The 19308-nt window shown below is 42.8% G+C and overlaps 2 protein-coding genes across 3 annotated transcripts; one reads left to right on the forward strand and one right to left on the reverse strand.

Moving 5' to 3' along the window:
• Window positions 1-143: 143 nt before the first annotated feature.
• On the forward strand, window positions 144-4461 carry LOC122883149 (wiskott-Aldrich syndrome protein-like). Of its 2 annotated transcripts, none has more exons than XM_044211449.1 (11): window positions 144-379; window positions 1245-1385; window positions 1590-1676; window positions 1831-1927; window positions 2379-2408; window positions 2511-2546; window positions 2664-2871; window positions 3011-3189; window positions 3312-3871; window positions 4027-4138; window positions 4237-4461. In XM_044211449.1, the coding sequence occupies exons 1-11, from the start codon at window positions 278-280 to the stop codon at window positions 4293-4295; spliced, it is 1611 nt and encodes a 536-aa protein (XP_044067384.1). In that variant the 5' UTR covers window positions 144-277; the 3' UTR covers window positions 4296-4461. The 2 variants fall into 2 exon arrangements, with proteins under 2 accessions (XP_044067384.1, XP_044067385.1); XM_044211450.1 differs by having other exon boundaries at window positions 220-372.
• Window positions 4462-4467: 6 nt separating this feature from the next.
• Window positions 4468-15630, reverse strand: LOC122883146 (semaphorin-3F-like). The gene is made up of 18 exons (XM_044211438.1): window positions 15153-15630; window positions 13120-13256; window positions 9804-9964; window positions 9609-9671; window positions 9377-9496; window positions 9080-9173; window positions 8843-8962; window positions 8578-8723; window positions 8350-8464; window positions 8180-8249; window positions 7857-8001; window positions 7496-7718; window positions 7313-7401; window positions 7175-7216; window positions 6925-7082; window positions 6780-6847; window positions 6552-6679; window positions 4468-6011 (listed from the first exon to the last, which is right to left on the reverse strand). Exons 2-18 carry the CDS (start codon window positions 13229-13231, stop codon window positions 5631-5633), a joined length of 2235 nt encoding a protein of 744 aa, XP_044067373.1. The 5' UTR covers window positions 13232-13256; window positions 15153-15630; the 3' UTR covers window positions 4468-5630.
• Window positions 15631-19308: the final 3678 nt, after the last annotated feature.

Raw genomic sequence — 19308 nt, forward strand, 5'->3', positions numbered from 1 at the left:
TAAAATGAATGCACTCACAGCAGGAGAAGAGCAATAGTGCACTGCCTGCCTCTGAAAATGGAAGTAACATTCATTTGTGCACTGCGCCTGAGAAAGAAGAAAAGTGGGGGTTAGAGAAGTGCGGTTGGCCGTTTCCTGCTTTGAGTTGATGTGTGCACAGAACAGAGAAGAGAAACTTCCTTGACTGTAGAGCTTAGCATTCTGACAGGGTAGAGAGGACGCTTTTTTCACATGCTGTACACATTAATTTAAGATAAACTGGGAGCTTTAGAGTATCATGAGCCGTGGATCTAAAACTAAATCGGAGAGCGCCTGGAGCTCTCTGCTGAGCCAGCAGGAGAATGAGAAGTTGGAGGAGCTGCTGGGCAGAAGGTGTGCTGTAAGTTCTGAACTGACCGGGAAGGGGATTGCCCACTGTGATAATGATGTCCTTCTGTATTTGCCTAGACTTATATGCTTTCTAAAGGAAGAGTTTATTGTAATAGTGAAAGGAAAAGCTATCCAAGATAATACAGGTTCTTCTGGTTGCTACATGAAAATGTAAATCGGTTCAGCCCTCAAGACTTCTCTCTTGTCTTTGGTGGTAAACATCATATCCTGAATTTTAATGAGCACAGTTGATAGTTGAACCCTGAGTTGAGGATTTTAACATTATATATTCACCTTTACTAACAACCATGTTGTTGTTTGACTTTTTCTGAGCTGCTTTTTGTTACTTTATTTACTTACTTTTTATTAGTTTTATATATTCAGGTACATTTGAATTCCAGCCTTATTTTGACATATGTTTTCTTCAAAGGAATCTACTGTACGTTGATGTAAATGCAGTTTAAAATTAATTGCTGACATTAGGTCATCAAAAAGAAGTCAGCTGTAACCGGAAATGGTGGCTGAACCATTTCCTCCTCTGCTGTCAGAATTAGATACTATCACTGAATTTACTCTTACGGTAGAGTAGAAGTTGCTTTGTTCCTGACTGCAGTAAACAATCTGCCTACAGTTGTTCAGACTGGCATGACAACAGAACAAAAGAATGCCATGAGCTGTACATTTTAATGACTAATACATCTGCAGTGGCAAGTTAAAGGGCATCACAGCACATCAAGTTATCTGAGCAAATGAAAGCAGACAAGGAAGTGAATCCACACCACAAAACTGCAAATTTACATAACTGCAATAAAATGCTCTCAAGTGTCCTATCAGCACTAAACTGTTTTCAATGTGTGTATTATCTGTGTGTTTAGTCCATAGCCACTGCAGTAGCACAGCTGTTTATGGCTCTGCCTCACAGTCCATCTATGTGGAGCTTGCAGCACACTGGAGTGGTCTGCCTCATCAAAGACAACCCTCAGCGCTCCTACTTCATACGGATGTTTGATTTGAAGGTAACCTCTCAGACAATGCTGCCATTATACCAATAATCTAATTACAAGGCTGCAAAAGAATATTTAGGCTGATTACTGATTATCTCATCACTGTGCGTGTGTTGTCCTGTGAATTTAGAAAGTTACTAAACTATGACACAAAATTACTCTCATCTTCCATGAGTATTATTGAGAGACTGAAATATTAACCATGTTTTTCCACAGATGGGGAGGCAGATTTGGGAACAGGAGCTCTACAACCAAATTATTTACTCCTCGCCACAGCTATATTTTCATACCTTTGCTGCAGACGTAAGCACACCCTCATTTGACCTCTTCCTCCAATTTAAGTTACTGTTGCGGTATGATGTGGTGCCCTGCAATTATTTCTATCAGTAGGTCACAAATTTTTAAAGTGCTATTTTTGTTTAATGTGATGTCATTGTTCATTCCTTACAAAATGCAGGACTGTCAAGTCGGACTGAACTTTGCTGTGCAACAGGAAGCAGAAGCCTTCCAAAACGCTGTTGAGGAGAAAATCAACCAAAGAAACAACCGTCAAGGTCAGTGGTCACAGCCACCACACTGATGTTAATTTTTAGAATTAGAGAATATATAATAGATTTTTAATACAATGATCATATTTGCAACTCCAATTGTTTTTGTACATGTTATGTTGTTTGCAATATGATCCTGGAAAAAATATTTAAATCAGCCTAAATTAGTTTTTTTTTTTTTTGCCAAAATCTGAAACATTTTACAAGTGAGTCCTTATCAAGCAGCCTTATCAAGGAGACTTATCCATTAAACAGAAATTGTAATAAATGCTCAGGGTATTCTTTGAAAAATATAGAGAATGCTAATGGATCAATAAATTATAATTGATCAGTTGTTTTCTTGCTTCCTTATTTAAACAATAGGAAATAGTTTTAAGTGTATTTTAGCTGAACAAATATTGTATTATGTTGTGGTAATGTGACACAAGAGTTTCTCTCACCTCCTTGTTATTGACAGACAAAAAACAGCGCCCCCTGCCGCCTAGTGGTAAGATAAACTTCATGACTGCATAGTTGCATTTACATATGTGGCAAACTATAAAAATAAAAATATTTCTTTCCTCTTTTTTCCTGTTTCCTGTCACTGTAGACAGAGGTTCCCTGCCTCCAGTCCCAACCGAAAAAGGTGCGTAACTCCTTCACCTCAACATGTCTCTTCTGTAACTTTTACTACCACCAATTATGCATGAAATGAAACAATGATAACATACCAACATGCATATACTCGGTATTTCCTCCAAAGCATCATCTGGTAGCCCTGGTTCATTTCACATGGCCACAGTGGACATCCAAAACCCAGACATCCATTCTTCCCGCTACCGCTCGATGCCTTCACCTACTGCTGCTTCCTTAAGTCTGACCGGCAAAGGAAAGAAGAGTAAGAAGGATAAGGACAAGAAAAAGGGCGCCAAACTCTCCAAAGCAGACATAGGGGCACCCAGTGGATTTAAGTGAGTGTTTGAGCCGATGAATGTGTTGCCTTGATGTCAGGCAGTGAAGTTTGGTTAATATCGAGAGAGGATGTTGTTTTACAATATTTGTAAAACTGTGTAACTGCATCACAGTCTCCTTTTGTTTCCTTCCTGTCAGGCATGTTTCTCATGTCGGCTGGGATCCCAACAACATTGACCCTGACCTGTGGAAGCTGCTCTCCCAAGCTGGGATCAGTGAAGCTGAGATGAGGGATGAAAAGACCTCGCAGCTCATCTATAATGTCATTGAGCAGTCTGGAGGCATGGAGGCGGTCAAAAGGGAGGTGAACAAAGGAGGTTAGACTCACACGGCATCATTTTGTTCCTCTTTATTAAACTCACTGCTCCCCCACAGGCTATTGTAATGGTCTAAAGCTTGGGCTGAATTGTTATGCATATCTTGTTCCATTGCATTATAGGTTCTGGACCTCCACCACCTCCACCTGGCAGACAAGGGCCTCTGCCTCCTAACCCTCCACCTCCACGAGGTCGCTCTGGCCCCCTGCCTCCTATCCCAGGCCAGTCACCGCGAGGGAGCCCGTCCCCCCAGCTGCCTCCAGCACGTGGAGGCGTGCCACCCCCACCTCCTCCAACAAGCAGAAGTGGTCCTCCACCGCCACCGCCACACTCTGCACTTTCTCAGTTCCCCTCACCACCATCCTTAAAGTCCTCTCCTGTCTCACCCCCGAGCTACTCCCACAACCTGCCTCCTCCCTTGCCACCATCTAGCCAACAGCGCTCTGTGGGTTTCCCACCTCCTCCTGTCCCATCTACACCCAGCAGAGGAGGTGGAGGAGGAGGGCCTCCTCCTCCCCCTCCGCCCCCTCCACCTCCACCTCCACAAAGCTCTATTTCTTCCGATTTCCCACCTCCTCCTCCTCTCTCCAGTGGCACACCACCACCTGCCGCTCCATCCGTCGGAGGAGAAAGCAGAGGAGCTCTGCTGGATCAGATCCGACTTGGGAAGAAGCTCAGAAATGTAAAGCAATTTCCTTTTCTCAAAAACATTTTATACATGTTATATAAGTACACAAGTCTTGATTGTCACGCTGCAATGCGTCACAATTAAAACTTTGTTTGGACACTTGCAGCAGAGATTCAAATGCTGTCCCTCTGTCCTGGTGTGTGTTACAGGTTACAGAGAGTCCTGATCAAGCTGCATCTACACCACCAGAGTCAGGTGAGGGCATCGTTGGTGCTCTCATGATGGTCATGCAGAAGAGGAGTAAAGTCATCCATTCCTCTGGTAAATATTAGAACATTAATTACACTCTACATGAAGGGCGAGTTGAACCAAAAGGGCCAAAAAAAGTCTCATATCTTTAAATTTGTCCTCTCTTTCAGATGAAAGTGAAGATGACGGTGGAGATGAAGATGATGATGACGACGAATGGGATGACTGATGTGGAAGATGATGATGTGATTTTAGTTACAAACCTCTGAATTGCAATACTGTTACATGTTGGATTTCAGGTTCAATAATGGCAAACTGTAACATGACAGAAACTGTGTGGGTGATTAAATATACAAATAATTCAATATAAAGGACTTGAAGGTGAAAGAAAACAAGTTTAAGAGAATTCTGAAATGTTTATATATTTGTTCGAACATTTCCAGTGTAGGATTCATCAGCACGACAGCACATAGCACTGTGTTACTCACAATGAAGGTGAATGGTGGCTCTGACTGGAATATATCTTGTTCCTTGCACTTCCATTAAAAAGAGCCATTTTAAAAATCTGTAAATACACCAACAATCAATACTAAATCTGAGCCACTTTCATTCCCATTTTTTATAACATACTGTACATAAAAAAACATTATGTTCCTGTATCATTTTCTCATACATCTGTGCAAAGATCCCCAATTTACTTGAATACCACCACCGACAAAGTGCATAACTGGAAGAACACTGTACGCTTTACATATCTTCAACACTCACATACTGTAGGTCACTAGAGCACAGGACAGTAAGGGAGTCATTATATGACAACATCCAATGGAATTTAGCTTAACAGAATACATTACACCTTACAAACATTATTACACACCAAGGTTGAAAACAGTAAAATGTACAACTTGCAACAAACAACAGATATGCATGCAACATATGCATTTATATCATATTATCTTCATACAATACAAGAGTAATCCAATGACCATATATATTATATTCACAATCAATATATTACATTTCTGTTTCAAGATACTTGAAAGTACCATACCTGTGGTTTTGCATGTTTAATTCTATTAACTACAAGCCACATATACTTTCCATCACAGTCAACCATTTTCCAAAACAACAAACTTGCGTGAAATATGTGATTCATCACAATGAGCTGTCTTTATTTTTCATCACAGTAACATTTTAGATGCTGGGGTTTCCCACAAGCACCTGAACATACCAACGAGAAGAAGTTTTAAAACAATTCTTATGGTAGAGTATCAAGTCTGTAAGTTGATTTAAATGTCAAACTAACCTGAACTGATACCTGAACGATAGAAAATCAAATTAAACTGTATGATATTTTTTGGGAAATGGTCACGGTAATGTAAAATATACCCAATTTGTATTTTCTAGGCTGACACTTACAAAACCACCAATATAGTACTTTAATGACAGCATGACAGCATCACCTGCTTAATGAATGGAGGTGATACACAAACATGCATATCAAACATAAAAGTCCACCATAAAGTCCAGACAGGCCAGTGTTGGACAGCGTCAGTCCCGTCCTCTAGCCAAGGCCTTGGTCCTGGCTCTCTGTGTGCCTGCGGCTGGTGCGCTTGCGTTGCTGCTGCTGCTGTTTTGGACTGAGTTGTTCCCAGTAGGACTGGCAGTACTGGTTAATCAGTCTAATCTCGGGTGGGAAGGGAGTGGAGACGAGGGATGACTGCGGATAAGGTCCCGCTTGGCGAGTTTTTGGCTCTTCATCCTCATCTTGAGCAGTGAGAGCTAAAACGATGTCTCTATCCAGGATGCGCAGTGCCACGCGGGCCACTGTGTGTTTAAAGTTGTTCTCAGTGGCGAGGCAGTGGTAGAGCCCCGCGTCTGATTGGTTGAGAGACTTCAGGAGGATACCATGATTGGTCTTCAGAATACCTCCTATGCGGTTGAGCTGCAGAAAAAAAGAATAAAACAGTACTGTCTAAGAGGGAAAGTATCTGAATTTGTATACAGATTACAAATGGGAAAATGGTTGATGTTCTTAAAGCAATAGTTTTTTGGGAAATATGCTTATTCTCATTCTGAGAGTTAGATGAGAAAATTGATACCACTCTCATATCTGTCCTGTAACTGAAAGCTACAGCCAGTAGCCAGTTAGCTTGGCATAGAGATTGGAAACAGCTAGCATGGCTCTGTTAACAAAATCCACCTACCAGCCCCTCTAAAACACACTAATTAGCATGTTATATCTCGTTTGTTTAATCTTTACGGGTGTTTATGTGCCTGACTATTTCTTGGCTGGTGCAATGACTCTTTGGTGTCTGCCTGTTGCCTGGTAACTTCACGGTTTCAACAAGACTTATATTTAGTCAGATATGAGAGTGGTATCGATATTCTCATCCAACTTTCTGCAAGAAAGCGAATACTCGTATTTCCCAAAATGTCAAACTATTCCTTTAACATTTACTAAAATGTAATTGTTCTTCCTCACCACTTTCCTCTTTCCTTCCCTCTGGAAGAGCCACTTGACGGTGGCCTGGGGAGAACGAGGCTGACACTCCAAGAAGGTACTGCTGCCTTCCACCCCAAACTGCACTGTTTCTCTCAGACGTTTCTCCACTGCACAGATAGAGAGAGAGAAGAATCGGTGACAACTGCTCAAAACAAACTCAAATTTGAATTGTACATGATCGTTAAACACACAAAAAAGTTGCCACACCTTTGGCATTAAAGCCTCTGCACTGCCTCAGCGGGTCACCATGTTTAACATCCTGTCTTCTGCTCCTCCTGAGACAAAGACAATTAAGAATTAAGTTGACTTAGTCTAGAAACAGTGCACAGTAAAGATACGAGATGCCCCTGACCTCTTGGTGGACGGGGTGAAGGCAGAGCAGCTCTCTCCATCCCAGGCACAGTAGGGATCTCTAGCCAGACAGCAGTCAGAGCAGGCCCTGCCATACACACCACAGCGGTGCAGCGACACCTGAGTCAGCCCCGCGTCTGATGACACGTACAGCTGTTGCTGTGGTGACACAAACAAAATAAACTCAACTCAGTGTGGTTGTGAAATATGTATCACCAAGTCAGATTTGTCTTTAAGAGGAATTTGCTTACTCTTTTAGAGGATATCTTCATCGTTTTGACCGGAGCTCTGGTCTATAAATTAATAAACAGCAAAAAGATACATCAATAAGACTTTATCTTTGAGATTAGAGTATATTTGTCTTTTCAGGACCACATATTTGGACATACCCGGAAAACCTCCACTTCCTCTAGTGTCAGCTCCTCCATGCTAGTTGGGTCCTTGGGCAAAACTATAACTTTTTGGACAGTGCCTCGATCTAGAAGTGAGAGAAATGATATTTAAAACATACATTTTCTTGCCAAACTAATCCTCCAGCTGGATATGTGCCATCAGTCCTGCAGCTGTCTCACCTGTCCCCAGGAAGAGCACCTCATAGCGTGCATCCACAGCATCCACCTGATCCACCACCAGGGCAGTGAAGCGGTAGTCCACGCCAGTTCTCACCACCAGGGGGCGGCGGTGGATTGGATAAACTGGATGGAACATTAGAGGATGGGCTCTGATGAAATTCACAGCTTCATCTGAAAAGTTCTTAGAGGACTGGATACCAGGAGTGAAGGTTCCTCCTGGACACTGGATGGGAAGAAAGAAGGGGTGGAATTTGTTTATGTATATATTTGTTTAAATCATTTTTAAAATTTCTTTTGCAGATTTAGATGTCTGTGGTTTATTTGATTGCATCACTTCGGAGATAACATGACTGAAACGTACTGTTCCAGGCCGTGGATAGGGAATCTTGCCATTGTACTCTGTCCATTGGTAATTATGGCCATGTTTGTGGGCAAACGGTCCATTGAAGACGTTGCGGATATCAGCCATTGAGTACACGCAGACTGCTGAGCCCTTGAACACAGAGCTTGAGCAGAAACAGACAATTAAGGTAAGAGTTAGAGGTAGGAGACAATTTGCACCCTATCCCTGAAATTAAAGCATGAATCTTCCACAAAAGTGTTTGTGAAAAAAAAAAAAAAGACATGTTAGATGAGGTTAGGTGAGGTGCGAATTTATCAACCAAGCCTCCAAAAACAACTCACCCTGCTGTAGTGAACAGAGCGTACACCATAGGGTTTCGTTCATCCTGTGTGGGCTGAATAAACACATCCCCTGGAAGAGGAATGATACGAAATCAATAACCCAATGGTAAAAGCAGTTGCAATTAAATGCAATCAGTTTAAATGCAGTGCTTATTTTATTGTGGCCTCACGTAGTTCATCAAATCGTGTCTCCACTCCATCTTCGCCTATCACTGAACAGATAAGGCGCGCCTTCAGGAACGTCGTCCAGCGGTTCACCAGGGACTTCTGCCCTCCTTCATCATTCTAGACAGGAAGGAAATTAGGTCACAGCTCACTACATACAATGCGTTTCATATTACAAGGTATATAACACAAGGCATATATTTTCACTACATATACGATGTGGTTTGGCTCACCAGACACACTCTTCCCACCCTGGCTAAAACGCTGGGGCTCGCCCCACCACTCGAGTCTAGACTCTTCTCACGGAAAAAGAAGTAAAGTTTGTCGTCGTTCCTTTCTGCACTGTCAGGAATCTGCTGGATCTGAACAAACACAGGCTCTAGAGGATAAAAACAGATAAGCAGAGGGTGGATTGAGGCAAGTGGTTGTCAAATAAAATGAGTGGAACCATAACCTGTAATCAGCAACATTTACCTTCTCACACCCACACTTACTCACCATTAAGCCACCTGGAGTCATACTGCTCTGTCCTGATTGCTGTTCTCCCTCCCATGGTCCTAAACAGAGCAGCATCTGTACTCATGAAGTCAATATGGACCCCTGCATATAGGTTACCATCTTCAGAGGTGAGACAGTAAGAGAACAGAAAGATGAGACTTTGTGATTCAGTAGCATAAGGAATTTGATGGATGAAGATTTTGTGTTTTTTCTGCCTATAAATGAAGCATGTCTTACGGATCAGAATGGCAATGTTCTCCTGTTTGGGATCATAGGAACATTTTCCCTTTCCTGAATCCACATACCCAGGGACCAGCCTAAACAGGTAGTCCTACAGAGGCAGATTAGACAGGGAGAGCATGCGTAAAAATAGATCACTAAAACGTCACAAGGGAGCATAGGGAAATCATAAACAAATCACTGTCCCAGTTTGTAGTCCTGAAATATTTAGCAGGACAACGCTTTCCAGGCCTACTGCCGAGGGATTTTTGCGCTAAATCCCACTTAGGGAAATGTAAATGTCTTTGTCTTCACCTCGGCCCTCCAGCCTCTGTTGATGAATGTGCAGATAGGTTGGTACGCCCCTGTTCCACAGGTGTAGAGGTGGGTGCGGTTCCATGGCTCTATCATCCGCACAAAGTTGGCACATTCACCCTGGACAAAGAGGAGTAAGAGAAATGGAATTCAAACATCATCATCATTGTCCCGTCTTGAAAGCAGAGGTCTCCGATTTTTGAAAGAGCAGGATGTAAATACATGATCCCACCTGTCTTCCCTTTCCTGTCATCTGACATTCTCCCTTTCTCTTAGCAGATGCTGGCCAATGGATCTGTATTTTCGAAAACAGCAGACATCCAGAAATACTGGATTATTAAGGATCATTGCATTTAAAGACTTAATGCCACATACCAAATAGCGGACAGGATTTAAGAAAAAGCAAGCTGGTAGAGTATGTACTCACTATGAGTGGCTCCTTGTTGACATTGTGCATGTCCAGAGCCACCAGGTACTCCCGGCTGCCCAGGTACAGACGGCCCTGATCCTGATCCATCAGGAGGATGCGGTAGTCGCTGGTGTTAAAGGAGAAACTGAAGGGTCGCGCTGCCTTTGTGTCCATCAGTTCTGTGTGAGAAGTGTTCCAGCTTTGTTAAAAAAACAAACAAAAAAAACATCTACCCCATTTGGGAAACCAACAGCAGGGGGAGCAAAGGTTACCTCAAAAATATATTCACATTATTCCCTTTATGCCTTTAACATGTTTCATTACTGACTTGGATGAATTTATGGTCCCTTGAACAACACCCTTCTCTGGAAAATGTGTGTCACTGATTAAATATAACTCAACTTTTTAAGAAACATATTCGCTTTTAAGATCTCAATATTTTATGTGTCCTGACTGTCTGATTGAGTTTAAGGCACCACATGCTGGTGGAGTTAGACGAAAAAGCAGGTCCCTTAGGAAGCACGGTCAGTGGAACTCAGAGCTAATTCTTAAGATCAGGATTGTGTTCAGCAGAGCATAACCTGTTAAGACACGCTGCAGTGGAAAATGTTTCTCCTTTTTTTGTTCTGCTGAAAGGTTTGATTGAACAATTTTCATCTGCTGCGAGACAAATGGACTGTGTACTGCACTCTACCTCCGAATGTGACTTGTTTCTATTCTTCCATCCGACAATTCATTGCATCATTTTAAACACATAAAGAGCAACACACACACACACACACACACACACATCCTTGTACTTCTATCTTTGTGACGTCCTGACATAATGCATTCCCTAGCCCCTTACCCTAATCTTAACCATCACAATTAAATGCCTAAAAACAAGTCTTAACCTTCAAACAGCCCTTTTAAGTCGTGAGGACTGGCCGAAATGTCCTCTCTTTCCAAAAATGTCCTCACTATGTAGGTAAAAAAAATGTTTCAGTCCTCACTATGTAGCAAGTACTCTCACACACACACACACACACACACACACACACACACACACACTATCTGTGGCAAGTGTAAGATATTGACCACCATATCTGCACTCTGGGACACAACATAGGCATGTTAAAGACAGCAGGCTTACATAATGACAAATGTTCACAGAGACCCTCAGAAGCCGGCTTACAGGGATTCAAGAGGAAGCACAATCTTTATTTACATCAAAGTGCCTGCCATCTTCCTTCTGAGGTCAATGTTAACAGGATGCAGTCAAGGTGTCACTAAAATAAGTTGCGCAATGGGATCTCCGGACAACACGAGATGGAGTCCTTAGAGTTGGAACGAGGTCCGGTTCTGTTCTTGAGAGGTAAACACAGGATAACAAGCTTCTGGCCAAGCTCCACTGGGCCATAGTGGATTCACTGAACGGGCTAAATGTAGAAACACCACACCCCTATACATGTCTCCATTCTCCAAAAATAGCAAACAATGTACTGCCATCATCTGGTAAACATTCAGCAAACACTTATCCCCTGACAACATTCTGACACTAATAGGGAAACACTGGAAAGGACGTACAATTCAAGTATGAAGCTACAGCTGGGCCACTATAAGCTCTCATGTTACAACTTGACAGCATATTGTCACTAAGGCACTAATGACCACTGCTGTTGAGTCGCAGGCCTATCTCAAGTATGAACAAACTGATGACAGCACATGGCTTCAATTGCACTGCACATTTTGCTCTCTAGCAATGCTGACTAATTCTATCAAATGAAACTCAGGTCAGTCACGTTTGAAGTGTGTATAACTGACACAGCCTCCCAGCAACAGAAGAAACAATGTAAGATCTCTATCCTCTGCAGGCTTGCTGTACCCCAGAGTGTCACTCAGGCCAGCTCATTCCTTCAGAAGAGTCACATGTCCTCCAGCCACCCCGAAAACCTCCTCCACAGGCGCCTCAGGGAACAAAGAGACTCGGTGTCACAAACAATGAACAATAAATCCTTGGAGTGGCAGAAAACAGTTGGGGAGTAAATCCAACTTTTTTCCTTTTTGTTTGGAATTAGGGGGAAGGGTGACTGAAGTCTGTGAATGTGGCTGCTTTATCTAAAAACTCTACACCACCTCTCAGCTGCTCTGAACAAGCTCCTGTACATGAATTTGTCATGGAGAGCTCTGTACAGATGTGAATTCCTGTATCTTACACAGAGAGGAACGTGATCAAGTTCAAAACCAAAGTTGTGTAATTGGTCAGACTCATAAGCTGTTTACTGAAATAGGATTAGTGTTAATGGTCATATAAAAATGCACTGCAATTACTCTCTCAAGCCTCAAATGGAACCTTTGTTGTATACGACAGCCATGAACAGCATGTAGACAGCTGTTTCCAGTCTTACAAAATCAGTTGAATTCAAAACAGCACTGCGTGTAGACTCCGACTGCCAGTTGTCATCAACCGCAGATCTCATGATTAGCTCACCTCTAATCTGCTTCAGATGTCAGATGTACAAAATCCTAAATGTTTCTCATTGAATCACTGCAGTTGAGATAAGACACCAAACACGTTAACACAGCCTAGACCTGACCTGGAACCAGAACATTTTGATCCACCTCCAGATAAAAGTATGTTATAAATCTGATTCACACCTCTAATTCTTACTTACAGGTACTTCAGGTGTGACGTGTGTGCGAGCGTTCACATCCACATGTGCAGGTGCACTTGAAGTGACAACATGATAGAGATGCAGCGATAACTGTAATCATCCAGCATGGTTTCGATCAAAGGTGTCATCCACATATTTGTAACATGAATCTCTGCCGTTAGAGTTAATGAAGACAAGGAGCAGACAACATGGGAAAATCCCAAATGCCTACAAAAAAGGGCTTTTAAACTGCTATCCACCCCCATTTTGAACTTACACCTTGCAACCACAACACAACAGCTCTAAAATATCATTTTGCTCATGTGATCAAATTTCAAGTGTTTCCTTCTTGTGTCATCATGTCAGACATCAAAAACAAAGAAGAAATGACAGGTCAGACTATAGTGCGTGTGGGTTTCAGGGTGTGGGGAGAAACTCTGTCGAAGGGCACTACCAGTAACCAACCACACGTAATATCCACCTTTTGTTTTCAGTGTTGTACTGTTTGACCTGTGGCAGGAAATACGTTCTTTACATATGTATAAAGAGGAAACATAACTGCTGGTGTGGATGCGTGCGTGGGCGTGTGCATGAGTTTGTGTGTGCACGAGTGACTTACTGGGAGAAACCAAACATGTAAAAGAAACGATTAAGACAATCCCTGCTGTCAGAGGAGTTTTAGTTAATCTGTATGAGCTCACCTTTGAAGGAGAGGCGAACCCGCGGAGCAGACTGCTGCAGGCCCGAGCCTCTGTAAACACATAAGGCCAACAGGAGGAGTTGGGCTCCAGATGCTGTCATGGTAACAGTCATGCAGGTAGCCCACAGAGATCTAAATCTGGACAAAAAAAGAAAGAGGAATGAACTATTATTATATAGAGTGCCCCATGAGAAATATGAGACAGAAAAAGAAGGAAGGACAAGCAAGAGACTCTCTCTCTCTCTCTCTCTCTATGTCTCTCTTTCTCTGATCTCTCTGATCAGAAGTTTGGCCTGCAGCCTTCCAAGGCGAGACGTATAGTTTGGCAGGAGAGAACAACGTCCAAATCTTCACACCTGCTCTGGAAAACATGACAGCCCTATTATTTATTTAAAGTGCAAATGTAGTGAGGTATGTGTTAAGACTGTCCAATGATATCTGCAAGCACAGTCACATGAAAAAAGTCTGAAAAAGGAGATTAATGTCTTCTCGTCTTCATCCTGAACATTTTCACAACAACATATTACATTTTCTTAAACATATATTTTATCCACATTTTCATAGAAGACTGAAAATAGCAAGACTCTGATGCCCATCAGTGATTCCCTCTGCCTCTCTCTCAGTCTTTCAACAAAGCACGTCAGCGTCCTTTCAGAAGTTGACGAGTGAAATACATGACAGTTCAAAGAAACAGGTAGTCCTCGCTGAAACAATTTCTGACAGTTTAGGGGTGTTGAAAAGTAGCCTAACTGTTAGACCTTAACTCAAGCATTCATTATGCATCTGCACTTTGCTGGAGAGGATCACATATAAATTATGAATACTAAAAGCTGAGTCCACAACATCCATTAAATTGTCTCCCTGAAGGTGTGCTTTGCTCAGACTATAAGCCATCCCACGGGCTTTTCTTTTTCTCATGGCATCCATGTAGCTAAGGCCTCCAGTGGCACACGGTACAAGCCTCGAAATGAGGGCTTTTAGGGAGAGGTATTCATGCTGGAAAACTGTGAGATTTCACAAAATGTTCATTATATTTCACAATAAGGTACTCATTTATGTGTGACATATTATATAAAAATATATTCCCATAAAAAATATGAACACTCTGATGAAACTGAAATGACATGGCATGCTGAACATTTGGAAATTAAAAACAGAAGCTACTGGGAACCTCGCAGGCTTCCTGGCATAATCACACAGTTGCCATATATTTGCTCACCAGGGAAGCTTGATCTCCAGTCCTCTCATTAAACACTGTATATTCACTGTTAATAATACATATGCACCCATGAGATGTGTGAACAAAATGATGTGGATGCACATTTTTTGTCATGAAGAATGACAGATATTTGTCACCTAAAGAAAGGATCACCCATTAAAAACAGCACTGGATCACTTTATAAAAAAGAAATATTGAAATAAACATGGTCACCAAAAATGTTACTAGTCAACTAATCAGTGAAATGAGCATATGAACACCACAGACACATTTTCAGTATTTCTGATTCTGATTTGAATTTTTTTTTTAATGGTTAGGCAACAGGGAAAAATCTCTCAGTATAAGTATGATTACTATTAATGTCCCACCCATTATATTTAATCTACTGTCATTTAAATGAAGATATGAAAAATGATCTAAGGGTTAGTATTTCCATTGTAATATCTTAATAATATCTCAAATCACCAATCAGGAACATAAAAATACAATAATGTGCCTGTGGGGCGTGCAGATGGCCTGATTGTACTTCGTGGTATGAATGACGGTATTTCTACTGGTTTTCCGTGTTGGGTGGTAACGGCAGGACAGATTAAAGTTGTACTGTAATAACATATGGTTTCCAAAAAATAATTACAGGATTTCAGTAACCTAGTTCTTTTTTCCCCGCGGAGGAGTGCGCACTTACCTGTGAACTCAACATCCAGAAATAGGAACCGAACAAATGTGTGTACTTCAGTCACCTACCGTTCAGACTGCGCTACAGAGTAACCAAACGTGAGTTAAAAGTTAAACCAGAGAGAAGTTAAATGTCCTACCTTTAATTTCTGACTCTCTCGATAGCCGCTACGCCTCTGAGATCCGAAACTTGCGGGATGTTACTGCTGCATTCCCCGCGTTTTGTGCCTTCAGAGCTGGATTGGAAAATCTCCCTCAGCAGCGCTGCGCAGGCATAAAACAATCCGATAGGTTTGCAAATTCCCCTTGAGAGAAAAAAAAGCAGAGACGCTGCCTAATCAGTCGATATTAACCGACGGCATTTCTTCCATGAAACATTAAAAAAGAAAAACACACAGCGGATCCCTGAACGCTTGTTTCACTCTTTCCAAAAAGTTTAAGCCTGGATGGCAGCAACCATCACCGTGATGTGGACAGGACGTTGGTCCACTGATCCTTTAAAGGGAGTTTGAGGGTGAATCAAGTGACCAGGTGCAGGTGTTGGGGAGAGTGTCCGCCCTGCTGTCCTTTCCCTTCTGTTCTGCCCCCACCCAGCCTTCCCTCTCCTGTTGGCCCACAGCAGCATTGGACCAAACCTCTTGGTACACCATATGGGTATGATTAACCCTGTCACTGCTGGTGAGTTTAACACACTGCTCCACTCTACTGTAAACTGTTTTTAATCTGTCAGTTCAATAGTTCTCTGTTTGGCAGAGTTTATTTAAGCAGAATAATTCAGTTAAATGGTGACGGGCATACAGCCACTCTTTTATATAAATGTTTTTCTCATGCCTCCAGGAGGGCCACAGACTATTCTTATACATGATGCAGGGGCTGAAATTCACTATTAAAGAGGAGCCACGGCTGCTACTTGGACAATGTCACCATTACTCCTCAGCTCTACATGAGAGCCAGGTCTGCCGAAAAAAGATTCCTGGGATTCCTCTCTGGCTGGCTCCAGCGCTCATGACAACAGTGACAAAGCAACCAGAAGGGGGGGAGGCTGGACGTAAAGGACAGCCATCCTGTTAACAGAGCCTTGAGCTTGAAATTAAAACAGCTTTCAGAGCAGCTCTCATCATTACTGCCTTTGTGGTGAGCTCTGACGCAGTATGGAGCACTAAAGACACAAAAGCAGGGGGGGAATGTATTCTGAGTGAGGGCCCTGCAAGACAGTAAAAAAGAATAAACACATGAGGCAATGTGGTGTGTCAGTGTGTAAAAGGTCACAGAGGAGGCAGTTCCTGGCAAGACTCAAAAAGTTTTAATTCTAACTTTTTGAATTTATCTATAATGCACATTCTCGTTTGATTCAGTCACACAGACAGAGTATGTTAGCACCTTATCTCAAGTTGAGGATCAACCAGATGTGATTTACAGGCAGTGGTGTGTCAAGAAGTGTCCATGAGGGAGTCTTTGTTTCCCGCCCCACAGGAGGCATCCCTCTGTTTCCAGCTGAGGAAATGAGTCATGAGTGTGTGCTGAGTTCAGGTTTCCGTGTGCTCTCAACTTTGGCCATGGACACCGGTACACTGACCAGCTCCCACCGCTTCATGAGCACCTCTTAACGTCATCCATATCTCTTACTGTGACATTCTGCGGACTTATCTGGCCAGCAGACACCCACTATACTGCCTCAATTTGCTAAAGAGATAGCAACAGCTCTTCACTCACCAGTGGAATGGGTATTTTTGCTCTGTGTACGTGAGTACAAGGAGCAGGAAATAGTGGCCGAACAGGCCTGTTACCTCCAGCATGACGGATGGATTTTGACAGACAGCGTGGATTAGAAAACAAACACTGAGTCTGTTTTTCGGGTCCACAAAAGGCTCTGTCAGGAGGATCTTCTCATCTAATGGATAGGTAATGTGAAATGTGAGGAACACATATCCCTTTAGGCCAACCAAAGGCTCTGGATGAATCCCAGTTTCTCAGACACATCAATCATGACAATTATTCTAGGGGCAGAGTATTGTCCCCTCGAGGAAAAACAACCCATTATTTGACCTACTGATGGTCTTTCCAACAGTATATTGATGGACTGAAGAGTGTTTGAACATGCCTGCTACATAGAGGCAAGTCCAGGGCATCACCCATGCATGCTGGGATGGACTACCATGACCCTGAGAGGAAATTATAGGGTAGAGAAAATAAAGGTACAATATTCACCAGGGTTATTTGCTCTGTTTCCAACCACACCACTTCTCACATGGCTGTACAAGTCTTCTAATTATTATCTTACAGGTCAGAAAAAAAATCAAACATCAAAATCTAAGATAAGCATAAAGGGAACAGGTGCTGTGTAACATCCATGAACTTCACACATCAATGATAATCAAAGGAGAGCTACTTTGGAAAACATCTTTGACATGAAGGGCGCATACGTGGCGCACATTCCAGTCGCAGCCTGCTCGCCTCGCACTGTATTGAAAGTGAGGTGATTGCAGTTTGGTTTTTAAACAGAGAACACTGTACAGGCATACTGTAGCTGCAGCTTCCCTGAGATGGAGCACCGTCTGCAGTCGTCCAACATGCCACGTGTCCACCAGGCCAGCCAGCCAGCCAGCCAGCCAGCCAGCCAGCCAGCATCTGCCTTGAAACAAGACTGGCACTCTCCCTCGCTATAAAATGCAGCTGGGAGAATCAACAGCTGTCGAAGAAAAGCTCAGTCCAAATAACAAGGGGTGAGTGTTAGGGAGGGAGGGAGGGTTACTGTACATGAAAAGGAGGATAGTGAGGATGAGTGAAAATACAGTGCTTGTGCCTTTAAAGGTAAATCTTTCAGCACTCATGCAAAAGCCTTTGGTAATAGCCAGTTAATGGTTAAGTGTCCCAGTTCCAAAACTGTCCAAAATGGTTTTTGTTTTGAGTATGTGTGACTTCAGCTCCATCTTAACCTCCAGGACAGACATTGTGCTCAGAGAATCAGTAAAAAAAAATCTGTCATGCTGAAAAAAGTGAGAGTAGAGAGTGCATGTGGCTCTCTCTTTGCCAGACAAATTTGCATGCCAACATACATGTATACAGTGTGTGCATGCAGACATGGGATGCACACACACATGCACTTGCTCTGCTGCTTCAATTAAAATGAAAACGATTTCTCTTATCTCTCTCCACACCCTTCCTTTCTCCTCCCTTTGCGCACATCCTTGAGACAGCGGACTCCAGGTGAATTTCAATGTCAGACATGAAGGTAACGCAAGCGCTGCAATCTGTTCGTTCTGTCAAGTGGTTGTGTGTGTAGGTGTGCGTGTGCACTTGTGTGCGTGTGTGTACTGTATGTGCAATGTTATTGGTGGGGGGTAGGCCTATTCATCTGTCTGGTGTGATCGTGGCTCTCTGTAACTGGGCCCAGGCGTGAGTATGCACTCTGTGATCTCCCAGATAAGAGTCATCCATCTGCTGTGTGTATCTGTCAGGGCCCAGGCAGCGCCGCTTATCGCTGCACTCATCCATTTCCCTCAATCATACTCACTCTATTCTCTTTTCTCATCCCTCTCTGTTTCCCCTCTGCACAGTCCTGAGCTTAATCTTGATTAGCTGACAAGCAGACAATCATGCATACGTGCAGTGCTGTTGAAAAGCTGCAAATATGTATGTGACGTGCAGCTTCTGCAAATATGCATGCATGCAAGGAGGTGCATAAAAGAATGCAAGCTTTCAAAAGCAAACCTACAAGCATGTTGACAGAAACACACACACACACACACACACACACACACACACACACACACACACACACACACACACACACACACACACACACACACACACAGGTAGTTGGTATTCAGGGGCCCTACCTTAACCTATCAGATTACCCACCATAGATGTGCCTCAGAGAGCAGCACAAGCCATTTTCTTGTACACTTTACATGAAAAAATATCCTTCTCAACATCAGTCACACAGATTAAGAATGAGCCACTGTCACAATTCTTTAATTTTTCAGTCTACAGTGAATCAGCCTGAGTAGCAGATTCCGAGGTACTACTTTGTGAAACATGAGAGCATGAAGCAGCATGACAAGATGATTTGTGTACAGTAGCAACACTGGCTCAACCAAGGGGAGTGTAGTTTACACTGGGGCTTACACACAGGCTTTTGCCACCCCATACATAACAAAGGCTTCACAGACAACCCTCAGACCACAAAGCAGCCCGAGGATGGCTTTGTTGTCCCAGCAATCTGTACTTAGTTTGTCACAATCAATATTGTAGGAACCAACCCTATTATTAATTCATAGTCATAAAAACATGTTG

Source organism: Siniperca chuatsi, linkage group LG10 (assembly GCF_020085105.1).
Source record: "Siniperca chuatsi isolate FFG_IHB_CAS linkage group LG10, ASM2008510v1, whole genome shotgun sequence".
Classification (NCBI taxonomy): Eukaryota; Metazoa; Chordata; class Actinopteri; order Centrarchiformes; family Sinipercidae; genus Siniperca; species Siniperca chuatsi.